The sequence below is a fragment of the Jatropha curcas genome, chromosome 9 (assembly GCF_041381405.1).
Source record: "Jatropha curcas cultivar XTBG-Jc1 chromosome 9, XTBG_Jcur_1.0, whole genome shotgun sequence".
Classification (NCBI taxonomy): Eukaryota; Viridiplantae; Streptophyta; class Magnoliopsida; order Malpighiales; family Euphorbiaceae; genus Jatropha; species Jatropha curcas.
Genome location: NC_143159.1, coordinates 8,401,380 through 8,415,821, shown reverse-complemented (window position 1 = coordinate 8,415,821; position 14,442 = coordinate 8,401,380). Strand labels below are relative to the sequence as shown.

The 14,442-nt window shown below is 32.8% G+C and overlaps 1 protein-coding gene across 1 annotated transcript; it reads left to right on the top strand.

The window, feature by feature from the left end:
* The first annotated feature begins 3,564 nt into the window (after positions 1–3,564).
* On the top strand, positions 3,565–10,681 carry LOC105629132 (PH, RCC1 and FYVE domains-containing protein 1). Its single transcript, XM_012210662.4, has 9 exons — positions 3,565–4,144; positions 5,145–5,231; positions 5,715–5,804; positions 5,946–6,032; positions 6,115–6,234; positions 6,657–8,759; positions 9,021–9,167; positions 9,396–9,901; positions 10,246–10,681. Exons 1-9 carry the CDS (start codon positions 4,097–4,099, stop codon positions 10,403–10,405), a joined length of 3,348 nt encoding a protein of 1,115 aa, XP_012066052.1. The 5' UTR covers positions 3,565–4,096; the 3' UTR covers positions 10,406–10,681.
* The last annotated feature ends 3,761 nt before the right edge of the window (positions 10,682–14,442 follow it).

Here is a 14,442-nt window from a genome sequence, read left to right as displayed (position 1 = left end):
TTGTTATTTCTGCTTTTAAATCGTTGTGTCTTTAAAGTAGTCAGTTTTGTGTAGCTGGGTTTAAGCCTCAGGAGGGTTGGATGAAGTTAAATTGTGATGGCAGTAGTCTTACTAATTCAAGGTTGACTGGTGGTGATGTGTTCCGTGATTGTTGAGGGAGGTGGCTTGGAGGCTATTCTCTTAATATTGATCACTCTACTATTTTAGTTGGTGAATTATCCTTTATTAGGACAAGGATTATTCTTGCTTGGGACAATGATTTCTGTAAGGTTGTTGTCTGATTGGTTGGAAGCTGTTAGGTTGGTGAACTCAGGGTTATCTATTGCTCATCCTTTTGTTGTTTTATTTTGGATATTCAGAGCTTGAAGACTCGTGATTGGGACATGACATCCCTTCTTTTTTATTTATTTGGGAAGCTAGTCCTAATTTCTTGTCTTTGATTATTTAGGCCGATGCTTGTCTGGTTTTTTGAGATAGGTTTTTGCTTTTTGTTCTGCTCTTCTTTTGCCACCCAAAAAAAAAAAAAAAATTCAAATCTTTTGTATTTTAAACTTTAAATTTCAACAATAATTACAATCAATCACGAAAGGGTCATGTATATTCGGCTAGAACTTCAGGATTATTATATTCGGTTTGGTCAATTTATATATATATATATATGCTTATTTTAAATTTGCACTCATTAATTTGAGATATTTTAATGAACAAATAATAATATTTCAAAACTATTAATCAATGTAATGTTGAAAGTTATTAATATCTTTATAATTTTAATAATAATTGATGAATCAAATAACTTATAATTCAATACCCGAATTTATTATTACTACTGATTTTCTGATGTGTATGTTGTCAATTACTCATTATTTATATTTATTTATGATTTTTTATAATGTTGAATACTAGTTATGCTCTTTTTATTATATCATTAAATTTAGATGTTTTATAATATTAAAATATAATTTCATATTTATATTAATGTGGATATAATGGTTTATATATATATATATCCACACTTTAATTTAATTTATAATTACCATTTATCAAAATTTCATTATAGATATATATAACATATAATTCTATAATATTATCTAATAAACACGTTTCAATGTAGGTACATGTATATATAAAAGTTTCTGTTAAAAAATTTAAATTAACATTTAATAACAAATTTACTTCCTATCAGGTCAATAATTTTAAAAAGACGTGTATATATATAAAATGAATTTCAAACTTTGATGACAAAAAAAAAAAAGAGATATGAAAACATGATAAAAAAGAATATATATATATATATATATATATATTTTTTTTTTTTGAAATAAAAAATTTGAATTATTCCCCACTCCACTCCCCTTCCCCACCATGCACAGAGACAAATCCATATATATGTTCGTTTTATTTAAAAAAAAAAAAAAGAAAAAGCTTTAGAAAGCAAAAGGTTAATAATTTGGAAAGGCTTAATATGTATATTCTATTTGGAAAAATATAAATCATACACGTATAAAGGAAAAAAAAATCTTAAATTAAAAAAATATTTCTCACTTTTTTACGTCTCTCATAAATAAAATCTTTTTTAAGCATCATTATCATATATATTTGTTTAAAAAATAAATTTAAAAAGATAAAATTTAAAATTTTTGAGGTATTAATTATCTATATGTATTTATTCAAAAAAAATAATTTTAATAAATTATATCTAATAAATTAATAAAATATAATTTTTAATTGACCACATTTAAGGTATTTTAAAATATTTTAAATTTCACTACGAATATAACTGAAAACTCTATTATTTCCATCATTCACACATTTATTTAAATTCTAAATTATAAAGAAAATAATTCCACCTTTTCAATAACCAACATGAGTAAAAAAACAATCTATCATATTACAATAAAAAAATATCACAAGAAGTACTATAGTTCTTGATAGTGCATATAAAATTCATCAACCTTTAAAATAGTCTTCCAACCAATTGATGAAAAAAAATAAAAAAGAAAGAGAGAAGAAGAAGAGAGGAGAATGATAATTCTTTAATTCAATTCTATTAATCATTTTATATTGTAATAGCTTGTAATATTATAAGGCCAAATACATAAATTCAACTTGTAACTTTAATTTTTCAATATTATGATAAATTCTCGCATATTGTGTAAATTTGATTGCATATAAACTCTTATTTTTTATATTGAAAGAGCTAAATTGGACATAGGAAGTTTCCTCTATTAACAAATTTTGTGCTAGCTAATTCTGTTTCTTAGTTTATAAAAGTATTTCATTTGATTGGTAAAGAAAAAGATAAATAATACTACAACAAATTCATTAATTAGATATTCATATGAAATGTAATTAATCCAAATCTTGTTAAATTCATAATAAATTTTATTTTTGCATTTATCATCTCAAATTCATTTATAAATTAGAAAAAAAAAATAAATAGAGAAGTGGTTCAAACAACTAAAGGGGTAAATTCAATTGCTACATACAGAATAAACAATATCAGAAATTGAAAAAAAAAAAAAAAACAAAAAAATACACTCTTTTTTCTTTTAAGATCTATAAGATAATGGTGGACTTAAAATTGATTTGAAATTGATATGATCGAATTTAATCCTAATTTTGTTACAGTGAAAGAATTCAAATTTGATAATCTTATATTAAACGGTATTTATCAAGTTTATAAAAATGAAAAACTTTATTTTCTCGTGAATCTTCTTTAACATTGAAAATTAAGAAATGTATTAAGAATAATATTTCTGAATGTACTTTCAACGTTGCTCGAATAAGGATGAAAGACTTAAAGAAGAACAATATTTTGCTTGACTTATAAATAAAAAACAATTAATTAAAATAAGTCAAAAGTTATAAATGAGATAGATCATGTTTGCTTTAGCTATTTAATTTTTAATATCCACTTAAAAGGGTTTTTTTTTTTAATTTATAAGTCATTTTGAAAATATATTGTTTTGATCTACATAACAAATTACTCTACTTTTACGTATTTGTTAACTTAACATTAAACAATTCAAAAGTAAATTTTAAGTCATTTTATCAAACACTTAAATATTTATTTTTAAACAAAATATATTTTAAATTTAAAAGTAAAACTAAGAAACTCAATGTTCATGTGTATAAATAGACTCAAGGATATCTATTATTCGAAAATGAAAATCTAATTATTTTTTTACTAATGATATTATCTATAAACATGTCCAAATTCTTCTTTTAGCAATATAATATTCTAAAAAATAATTAAGAATACTACAAATTTATCAATTAGAAATTAACATGAAATGTGCTTAATCCAAATCTTACTTGAAATCATAACAACTACTCATTTATAAAGAACTAATACTAATATAGCAATCATGTGATCTAATAGAATTTAACCTCAAGGGCAAATAAGTCCTTCTGCTGCCACATACAGAATAAACAAAATGGGAAACTGAAAAAAAAAAAAAAATACACTTCTTTAATTTAATTTATTCTTATTATCTTTTTTTTTTTAAATTTAAATGAAAAAATAAGTATTAACTTTTTAATTGTGCTTTGGAAATGTCTTCTCATTTCTTTTCTGCACAATCTCTCAGTCAGGCGATTTCGTGCTCTCTCTCTCTCTCTTACTTTTATTATTTTCTTTTTGTTTTCCATCTTTGACTCTCTCTGTACTTTTTATTTTACAACGAAGACTCCTCTGTTTCTCCCTCTCTCTGCCGTTTCCTTGTTCTTTCTCCGTCCGTTTCCTCCGCCACCGTGACGTCCGTTAGCTCCTATTTCTTGTATTCCGTCGGTGCAAAGCGGTTTCCTTTCGCCGGGAAACCGCTATTATTCAGCTTGAAGAAACGGCTGTTTATTTCTTTTGCCTTGTTAGTGAACAGTGGCGATCACTAACTTTGACTTGGAAATTTTTTAGCTTCTGAGGAGAATTGTAGATCTGTTGAAGAGTTGATTTTTGGCTTAGACAGAGAAAGAGAGGAGAGGAAGAGGTGGAGGGTGATTTGATGTGACGACTTAGTAGATGGTATATGATGAACGGAGCTCCGGTGAGCGATCGGAGAGGGAGGTGGAGTTTTGGTAAATATCTTCACATGGAATGGCAGATCTTGTTAGCTACGGTAATGCCGAACGTGACATCGAGCAGGTTCTCCTCTTTCTGCCGCTTTTCCTTTTCCTTTCTCCCTTGATTTTCTCGCTGCTCTCTTGCCTTAAATTTTTGTCAAGTTGGGATTTTTTTTCTTAATTTCGGTCTAATTTTTGTCAAAATTTTACTCTTCTGTTTATTTATTTTTATGGTATTAAAATTAGTTCGAGGTGCGAAATGCCACCGAATTCCGCGGCCAAATTGTTGGTTTTTTTTTTTTTTAATTTATTTATTTGAAGCTTATTTAGAGACAAAAAAATGTCAAAACGTCTCTTTAATTTTTGGTTATGGTGTATCACATTAAATTTAAGTGAACAATTACAGTCTTATATTTTTCCGATGCAAAGGGAAAAAAATTTTACAACCTTATTGGGTCATGAATGCATAATTTTTTTTCATGACTTGTATTTTCTTTTTGCAACTTTTTAATCGCCTATTGTTAGCTATTTAAATGGGTGCTTGAAATTTTATTTAGAGGAAACATGACATTGTGATGGGAAGAAGTGAATATTTTGCCTGTCCAATTCTGAGACATTGGCTAATTGCACCAATTATATCAAAAATCAATGGTGACTATCTGTCTGGACTTGAAGAAATGAGTATTATGGGGGTATTATCAATAGGTCTCATAACATGTTATCTTGTTGCAAAAAACTTGGTTTATTCATAACTTTGCAAACTTGTATAGGTTGACATCCATTTGCAAGGGGTGGTGTAGAAAATTGTTCTATTTCAAGCAGGATTAGTAAGACGTTCAAAGTTAAAAAAAAAAAAAAAAATGATGCACCTTTATGACTTGTATCCTTGACAAGCCTGCAACCTGTTGATGCCATTCAGCTGGAAGTTTTAGAGTTTAATGGCTTTGATGAGCCAAAGTCCGTGCAACATATTTAACTGAATAACAAGACAACAAGACATCCGATTTTTTTATTTGCATGTGATAATGTGATGGCTGTGAACCAATGGAGTTTGTTATAAATTATGTTTCTATCTTTTGCAGGCATTAATTGCTTTGAAGAAGGGTGCTCAACTTCTGAAATATGGTCGCAAGGGAAAGCCTAAGTTTTGTCCATTCAGACTTTCTAATGTAAGTTTTTTTTCCCTTCACTTGTGAGCCTTTAATGGGGGGCACCCTCGAATATCAGTGCTAGTTTCTTGTTGAGGTGAAACTTCAAGATCACTGTTTGCTCCAATGTGATGGGATTCAAAATATACTTAGCTTTTGCGTTTCTCTTTTAAATAAAGCAACTTGTTGAACCCTCTCTACTTCAGTATCTTGGGGAGTTGAAAAGTATGTCCTTGATATTTTTTTATATTACTATCTTGTTTTTCAGATGATTGTTCCATTATGTTTGTATAACCATCCTGTGAGTTAGTGTTAATAATCACAGGCTTCTATGTGTTCCATATATATTTTTTTTGATACTTTTCTATTACTATGATTTGTTTATTCTTCTGATTGGTTCTGATATTCTCCACAATTTGACTTTTGATCCTGCAACTTCTGGCTTCTCTCGCCTGTTCTCTTCCATAATATCATATCGTTGTTGTTCTCTTTATAAAATTACAGGATGAAACAACTTTAATCTGGATTTCAAGTAGTGGCGAAAGAAGTTTGAAGCTAGCTTCTGTCTCTAAAATAATTCCTGGACAACGAACTGTACGTTTTTTATATCTCTTATGCATTAATTTGTTGCTTTCTATCATGGTATATAGAGTATTCCTGCTTATTAGTTTTGGTGGTTAAGTCCATGCATATTCAGAAAAATATTCTAAGGATCTCTCTTCAATGTGCTGCCAGGCTGTTTTCCAACGTTATCTCCGTCCTGAGAAGGACTATTTATCTTTCTCTCTTATATACAATAACGGAAAGCGATCCCTTGATCTGGTTAGTGATGATGTTGTGATATTGCTGTTAGTTCTTTTTAAATCTGCTTAAACTGTGAATCTTATATGTTGTTGCCTTTTAGATTTGCAAGGACAAAGTTGAGGCAGAGGTGTGGATTGCAGGCTTAAAAGCATTAATATCCTCTGGTCAAGGTGGACGGTCCAAAATTGATGGATGGAATGATGGAGGCCTTTACCTTGATGTAATTGCACCTATTTTGTACTTATGTACCATTTTATCATCATTGTTCCTTTATCCCTCCCCAAAATACTATCTTTAGTTCAGTCTTGTTTCATCTTTGAACGTCTAGTTCAGTTTGCAAACTTTTTTTCTTGGGACTCTGTTTCTTATTGTTATTGTTTTTTGTTTTTTAAAATTTTTTATAATAATAATAATAACAATAAGAAGAAGAAGAAGAAGAAACCCAAAAAGGAATATAATTGACATGAATATTTGGGTATGTTTTCGCCAATATATGTATATTGTTCAAGTAGATACTTTAAGCACCTTAATGTAATGCCAACGTTATAGAGGTGCAAAATATGGTGGTTATGATTTTTTTTTCCCCTTTCATACCATTGCTGATTGTTTCTGATGTGTAAAGTTTTGACAATTTGATTTCAGGACAGTAGAGACTTGACATCAAATAGTGCAAGTGACAGTTCCATTAGTGTTACTCGAGATATTAGCTCTCCAGACATTTCTGTTAGTTTTAATCCAAGTACTTCTCCAAGGAGTTTTCGGCCTGAGAATTCTCCAAATTCTGATCGATCACATGTAGCATCAGACAATACGAATATGCAAGTTAAAGGATCTGGTTCAGATGCTTTTCGGGTTAGTGTTTCTAGTGCCCCAAGCACTTCCAGTCATGGTTCTGCACCAGATGATTGTGATGCTTTAGGTGACGTATACATATGGGGTGAGGTAATATGTGATAATACTGTCAAGATTGGGGCCGATAAAAATGCTAATTATTTGAGCACAAGATCAGATGTACTTCTCCCTAGGCCATTAGAGTCTAATGTAGTTTTAGATGTGCATCATATAGCCTGTGGTGTAAGACATGCAGCATTGGTCACAAGGCAAGGTGAAGTTTTTACATGGGGTGAAGAATCTGGTGGACGGCTTGGCCATGGTGTTAGCAAGGATGTTGTTCTACCTCGTTTTGTTGAATCTTTGGCAGTTTCCACTGTTGACTTTGTAGCATGTGGAGAATTTCATACTTGTGCTGTCACAATGGCTGGAGAACTCTATACATGGGGGGACGGCACACATAATGCTGGGCTTCTTGGTCATGGTACTGATGTTAGTCACTGGATACCCAAGAGAATCTCAGGTCCACTTGAGGGACTTCAGGTTGCTTCAGTAACTTGTGGTCCATGGCATACAGCCTTGGTAACGTCAACAGGTCAACTTTTTACATTTGGTGATGGAACCTTTGGTGTCTTGGGCCATGGTGACAGAGAAAATGTTGCATATCCCAGAGAAGTAGAATCTCTCTCGGGTTTGAGGACAATTGCTGTTGCATGTGGGGTGTGGCATACTGCTGCCGTTGTTGAAGTTATTGTTACACAGTCTAGCGCTAGTATTTCGTCTGGAAAATTGTTTACTTGGGGTGACGGAGACAAAAATCGACTTGGACATGGAGACAAGGAACCTCGGCTTAAACCGACATGTGTTCCAGCATTAATTGATTACAATTTTCACAAAATTGCCTGTGGGCATAGTTTAACTGCTGGCTTGACCACATCAGGACATGTCTTTACAATGGGAAGTACTGTTTATGGTCAACTTGGGAATCCTTATGCTGATGGGAAGCTGCCTTGCTTGGTAGAGGATAAGCTTTCTGGAGAATCAGTTGAAGAAATTGCTTGTGGTGCTTATCACGTTGCAGTTTTAACATCAAGAAATGAAGTTTACACGTGGGGAAAAGGTGCCAATGGGAGATTGGGCCATGGAGATATTGAGGATCGTAAAACACCAACTCTCGTTGAAGCTTTGAAGGATAGACATGTAAAATATATTGCTTGTGGTGCTAACTACACAACAGCTATTTGTCTTCATAAATGGGTATCTGGTGCTGAGCAGTCACAGTGTTCATCCTGTAGACAGGCTTTTGGGTTTACTCGAAAGAGGCATAATTGCTATAATTGTGGGCTTGTGCACTGTCATTCGTGCAGCTCTAGAAAAGCAACAAGGGCAGCCTTAGCTCCTAATCCTGGCAAACCATATCGTGTTTGTGATTCTTGTTTTGCGAAACTAAACAAAGTATCGGAGGCTAGTAACCATAACCGGAGGAATTCTGTCCCTCGTCTTTCAGGTGAAAACAAAGACAGGTTGGACAAGTCTGAGATAAGGCTGTCAAAGTCTGCATTGTCTTCAAATATGGATTTGATTAAGCAGTTAGATAATAAAGCAGCCAAACAAGGGAAGAAATCTGATGCGTTCTCTCTTGTTCGCTCATCTCAAGCACCCTCTTTGTTACAGCTGAAAGATGTTGTATTGTCTGGTGCTGTTGATCTGCGAGCAAGGGTTCCAAAACCTGTCCTAACACCATCTGGGGTAAGTTCTAGGTCTGTGTCACCTTTCTCAAGGAGACCTAGCCCCCCACGTTCTGCAACACCTGTTCCAACAACATCAGGACTTTCCTTCTCAAAAAGTATAACTGATAGCTTGAAGAAGACAAATGAGCTTCTGAATCAAGAAGTGCTCAAGTTGCGTGCACAGGTAAATGGGCTTGTGAGTTTCTTATGTATTGGCTCAGGTTTCTATGTTATTATAATTCATAGATTAACTAGTTTACTTTTTGAAGTGATTGCCCGCTTGCTTGTTCCTTTTTCTCCCTTTTGCCTCCTGGATTGAATTTTTCCATTTCTTTTTGGGTGGGGGGATGGGTGCATTGTTTGCATGCATTTGATTTTTTAAGTCATGAGTCTCTATGATGTGCACAGGAGATGCTTAACTTTTACAGTTATGTATCTGGCTTAGGTTGAGAGCTTGAGACAGAGATGCGAATTGCAAGAGCTAGAGCTTCAGAAATCAGCAAAGAAAGTACAAGAAGCCATGGCAGTAGCAGCAGAAGAATCTTCCAAATCTAAAGCTGCAAAAGATGTCATAAAGTCACTTACTGCACAGGTACTCAGCTTTTGCATATTACAGTTATTATTCACATTTAGTTGCTGAAATATGTATCATTGGATTTTCCTAAGGATTGGAAAAACGCTTTTGTCATTCAGCAGGCATATTTGTAGTGATTGAGATGCTTATAGTTAATATCACTGTTTATTACCAATATTTCTGGTTATGCCTCTATTTATGAACTGTTGTAGTTTTTAATTATCAATTTCTCTACTATTACCTCAGCTGAAGGATATGGCTGAGAGGCTTCCACCTGGAGTCTATGACACTGAGAATATGAAGCCCACTTACCTATCAAATGGTTTGGAGCCAAACGGTGTTCATTATGCTGATACAAATGGAGACAAGCATTCAAGAGCTGATTCCATAAGTGGAGTTTCCTTGGCTTCCCCCATGGGAATTGACTCTATTTCGTCGAATGGAGCGCAGGGTACACCTCATCCCTTCCGGGATCCAACTCCAACCAATGGAGGGGATGACCATCCAGATGTAAGGCTGCCCAATGGTAGCGGAGGGGTTCAGTCAACCAGTACTGTGTCAGAGGCTGTTGATGGTAAGGAATGTAGGTCTCCTCATGATAGTGAGAATGGCATGAGATCAAGAGATTCATCAATAGTTGGTAGCAGTAATCAAGTTGAGGCTGAGTGGATTGAACAGTATGAACCTGGTGTATATATAACACTAGTGGCCCTCCGTGATGGAACTAGAGATCTTAAACGAGTGCGCTTCAGGTACTCTTTTACATCTTATATATCTTATTTTTAGATATTAATAGCCAACTTTATAATGCTTGGACATAGAAGGAAACCAAAACTTGGATATTATTTGGTGTTGATAATTTGAAATATATTCAAGATGATATTTTATTGTTTTCTGGAGTAATGCTGATTGTGATCAAATGCGCGTTTCCCTTTATGCGGGCCATTAATTTTATTTTGCTTGGGTGAAAAACAATAAAATGCCAAAGAAAATGTCTGGTGTTATCATATCTCTGCCTTCACATTTAAGTAGCAGTTAAAATATTCTAATTGGCTTTCATTTATGTAATAATATGATTCTGAAAATGCATCTGCAGCCGGAGAAGATTTGGGGAGCACCAAGCAGAAACTTGGTGGTCTGAGAATCGCGAAAGGGTGTATGAAAAGTACAATGTTCGTGGATCAGACAAATCATCAGTTTCTGGCCAGGCTGCTCGTAGATCAGAAGGAGCCATGTCAATCTGTTCCCAACCTTAGCAATAAAGGGAGGGAGGGAAGTTAGTGTCTCAACAGATTTTGTACCTTCAATAGCAAGGCGACTAAGCCTAAGCAAAGATGAAGTGAAATCACATCTGTTTTTTTGTCCTCTTCTCTCTTTCACTTTTTTAAACATTCTGATCCCCCCTTCCTCCATAATTTATTTTCTTCTTTCCATTTAATTTCTCGGGTATCGACCCTTTAGAAATCTGTTGTATTGTAGTGTATATAAAAGCATCAATGTTGAGATAATCTGGGCTAAGAAAGTTTTTGTTCTATGCTTTCCCACCGCCCCATACGTCCTTAATTTGCCCACTTCCCTTATATATGTTCTCTTATAATGCAAATTTTCTTATATGGTGGCACGTCCTGGGATGGACATTTCTCCCTTGTACATGATATAATCCAGACTCGATGAGCCCTATATTTCATTGCTTATCTCCAGGCATGCTAGAGTATTCTGGCATGCAAAATTGGATAAGAAATTGGCCAGGAATATCCAGCATTTGATATTTGAAATTCATGAATTTTTCTTCTCTCACGTGCACAAGTTTTATCCAGTTAGAACTTCTCTCTCGTAAGAGCTGTTTACTTTCTCTCTCTCTCTCTCTCTCTATATATATATATATGGATTTGCATTAGCAACTTATTTTTTGTTCAAGGACGAGAATAGTTGTGGAGGTATGTTTTGTTTGTTTGGTTGGGAAAGGGATCAGTTTATTCTTGGGGACATTGTTAGCAGTGAATCACCATCTGTCGCTACTTTTGCTAGCTAGGCTCTCATAACCACTGCGACCTTGAAGGTTTATATTGTCGGTTCGGTTTAAAAGGAAGAAATTTTCTATATAGAAAATCAAGCTGCTTGGTTTGGTTCTGCTCAATTTTTTGGTTCACTTGATTTTTAGAGATTTTAGGGTTTTAAATAATAAAAAATAAATCAAATTGCAATTCTTTTTATATAAATATCGAAAGTAACTAATCTGGTTGGTTTGACTTTGTTTTACGTTTTACCCGAAAAGTGTGAAGTTTTTTATTTTTTGTTAGGCTTAATGTATCAAAATCGTTCCACCTTTGCAGGCTTTTCCTAGTTCTCTTTATTTTGATATTGCTGTTAAATTTACCTCATTTTTGACCTTTTATAGCAATGACATCCCCTCAATTACAATGAATGATAGAATTGCAAATAAAAAAGTTTCTTTCTTTTTTAAAATATTAATTATAGAAAATTTTAAATATCCTTCTTAATATCGAATTATATTCAAATCTGATGGGAGACTCATTTATATATTGAGAAACATGATATTTGAGATATTTGCAATTAAAATAATTAAGAAATTATTTATTTAATTTTTTTAATACCAATCTAAAAAATTATAATAAATATAATTTTTCATTCTATAAATATAGAAAATATGAGAACAACATTTGTAATCAAAAAATAATATCTTATTAATTTAATTTTTATGCCATGCTACGAAATTGTTCTGGTAACTAATAGAAATTTATGCTATTAAATTATTAATTAAACATTTATTTCAAAAATTAAAATTTAATCTATGCAACATTATAAATATATCATAATGTAAGACAAAATTATAAACATCATCTATGGAAGAAAAGAACATCGTTAGATACTGGATATTTATATATTCTTTTATAATATAACTAGCTTTTAATCATATGTGTTGCAAGTTGTTGGTACTTGTTATCTATATTCATTATTCTTTATAATATAATGATAGTTTAAATTTTTATAATGTTAAGAGTATAATTCAATATTATTTTAGATAACAATAAACAGAATAGTTAATTTATATTAGCTTATATAATAATAATTGCAATGTATACTTATCTTTTTAAATTTTCGTTACACATTATAAAATTTAACAACCAAATAAAAAAATAAAAAAGGCAAAATATATCATAAATAATATAAATATTTAACATATGCCTTTTGTCACGACCCATTTCCATGCACCGGACCGGCACTAGGACCTGAGTGGGCTTAAGGCCCCTGAAGCCCATAGTAAGCCTGTATCACTTAAAACTCGCATTCTATTAACAATTGTGGATTCAGGCCCAATAACTTATTTCACAAATATATCCAAAGTACAGTCCATATAAATAATATCGGTACTCTTATTATTCACTTACAACCCATTTGGAATACAATTGCAGAACTCTAAATATCGGTACAATTGCAGAACTCTACTCCATAATTCACTATCCTTTGCATTTGCATATTCAATACAATGATTATTAATTTTATCGATCCGTATCTCTTTCGATTGGACTCACCGGACTCTTCTTCCATCTATTACCCTGAAATAACCCGAATTTTTATTTTCAAAGATTTTCCAATTAAAGTTAATAAATCGACGGCCTGGAAATGTGTTCAATTAATTAAATGCAAATTAATAATTCGTACAGTGATAAACCGAATCAAAAACCAACTGAAAAATCAAAAAATCAAATAAAAATCGAGATTTGGGCTGAATCGAACCGGAATCGAATCAAATCAGCCCAACCCACTTCTAGAAGCCTCTCCCCTCTATATCCAGCGCATGCCTCACTCTCCCCTTACCATTTCTAGGCCTCCGGTCCACCACCGGTACTGTCACCACCGCGCCACCACCTCCTCTTCTCTTCTTTTCTTCTTGCTTCTTTCTCTTCTTTCCTTTCTTTCCTTCTCCTTCTCTTCTGTGTTTCTGCGTTCCTGGCGAGAGACAGCTGCAGCAGAGGCGCGCCACCACCAGTTCGAGCGGAGCCATCGCACGCCACCAGTACTCCTCTCCGCAGCTTGCCGCCGCAGTACCTCCGCCAGCACCGCTCCTCTCAGTTTTCGTCCAGGCGAGTACTCGATCTGTCGCGCCTCAACGGATCTGTCGCTGCCACTGCCACTGCCGTCGCTCCAGCGCGCCTCCGACAAGTCCGATCTGTCGTCTCCGCCTCTCTGTGCCACTGCCAGTCGGATCCGGCCGCCAGCGTTCACTGCTCTTCAATCCGGCACGCGTGAAAATCCTCGATCTAGTGAAATTCGACAAAAAAAAAAAAAAATTATATTTGGGGTATAAATTAATTTTATTAATTTTAGTTAATTAATTTAATTTAATGAATTGTGGTTAATTGAATTTAGTAATTTTAGTTAGTTTAATTTTAGTAATTGGGAGTAGTTAAATTAATTTGAATTAATGTTGATTTATTGATTAATTAAAATATTTGACTAGTTAAATTTAATTCTAGTATTACATAAATTTGTTAGGAAAGTTTGATAATAATAAATTTATGGAATTTAAATGTGGACTTAAAGTAGATGAATTGGCAGGTAATTTGAATTTATAAATTATGGATATAAGGTAGTGTGGATATTGTGATTCGGATGGAGGAAGGGAAAAATTAAATTGATTGATTAATCGATGGATGGGCTGTGAGAACTTGATAAAATGATTGATCGAGTTAATTGGTGGATAGTTGAATTTTAGGGGAAGTGACGTCGAAATTTCGGTAGAAAATAAAATTAATTATAGAAATCAAATTATTTATAGAGATTAAATTATTTATAGAAATTAAAAATATAGAATAAGATTATTGGAGTGATAAATAAATAAGGAAACCCATGTATATATGCATATTAACAAGTGAATTAAATGATCGTTAACCAAAATAAATAAACGAATGTGAAATATAATTTTTTATTAAAAAAAATTCTTATTTAAGATTTTCTTGTTTATTTTAGAGGTTTATAAAATTTCGAAATGCGAGGACAAAGGCTGGAAGCATGTGGCTAGAAAGGCAGTCTCCTTAAAGGACAATAAAAAACTGTGAGTAGTGTTAGATAACTAGTATCATCCGTCTGCATTTATGCATTCACGGCTAAATGTTACCATGCATTATTTTGTTGAATTGCCATATTATGATGCACTATTTGTTGATATTAAAAATTGTTTGATTACTTGTGTTATAAACATACTATGCCTTGTTTGTGTGGAATTGAGATGAAGTAGACCACCATGGGTTTGTGAGGACGGTCTATATGA

What these genes read in the sequence shown, in the direction of transcription:
- LOC105629132 (XM_012210662.4), top strand. Translation starts at nt 4,097, where the DNA reads ATGGCAGATCTTGTTAGCTACGGTAATGCCGAACGTGACATCGAGCAG. An exon ending in ATGGAGGCCTTTACCTTGAT is followed by an intron (nt 6,235 to 6,656) that starts GTAATTGCACCT and finishes ATTTGATTTCAG; the next exon opens with GACAGTAGAGACTTGACATC. An exon ending in CTTAAACGAGTGCGCTTCAG is followed by an intron (nt 9,902 to 10,245) that starts GTACTCTTTTAC and finishes ATGCATCTGCAG; the next exon opens with CCGGAGAAGATTTGGGGAGC.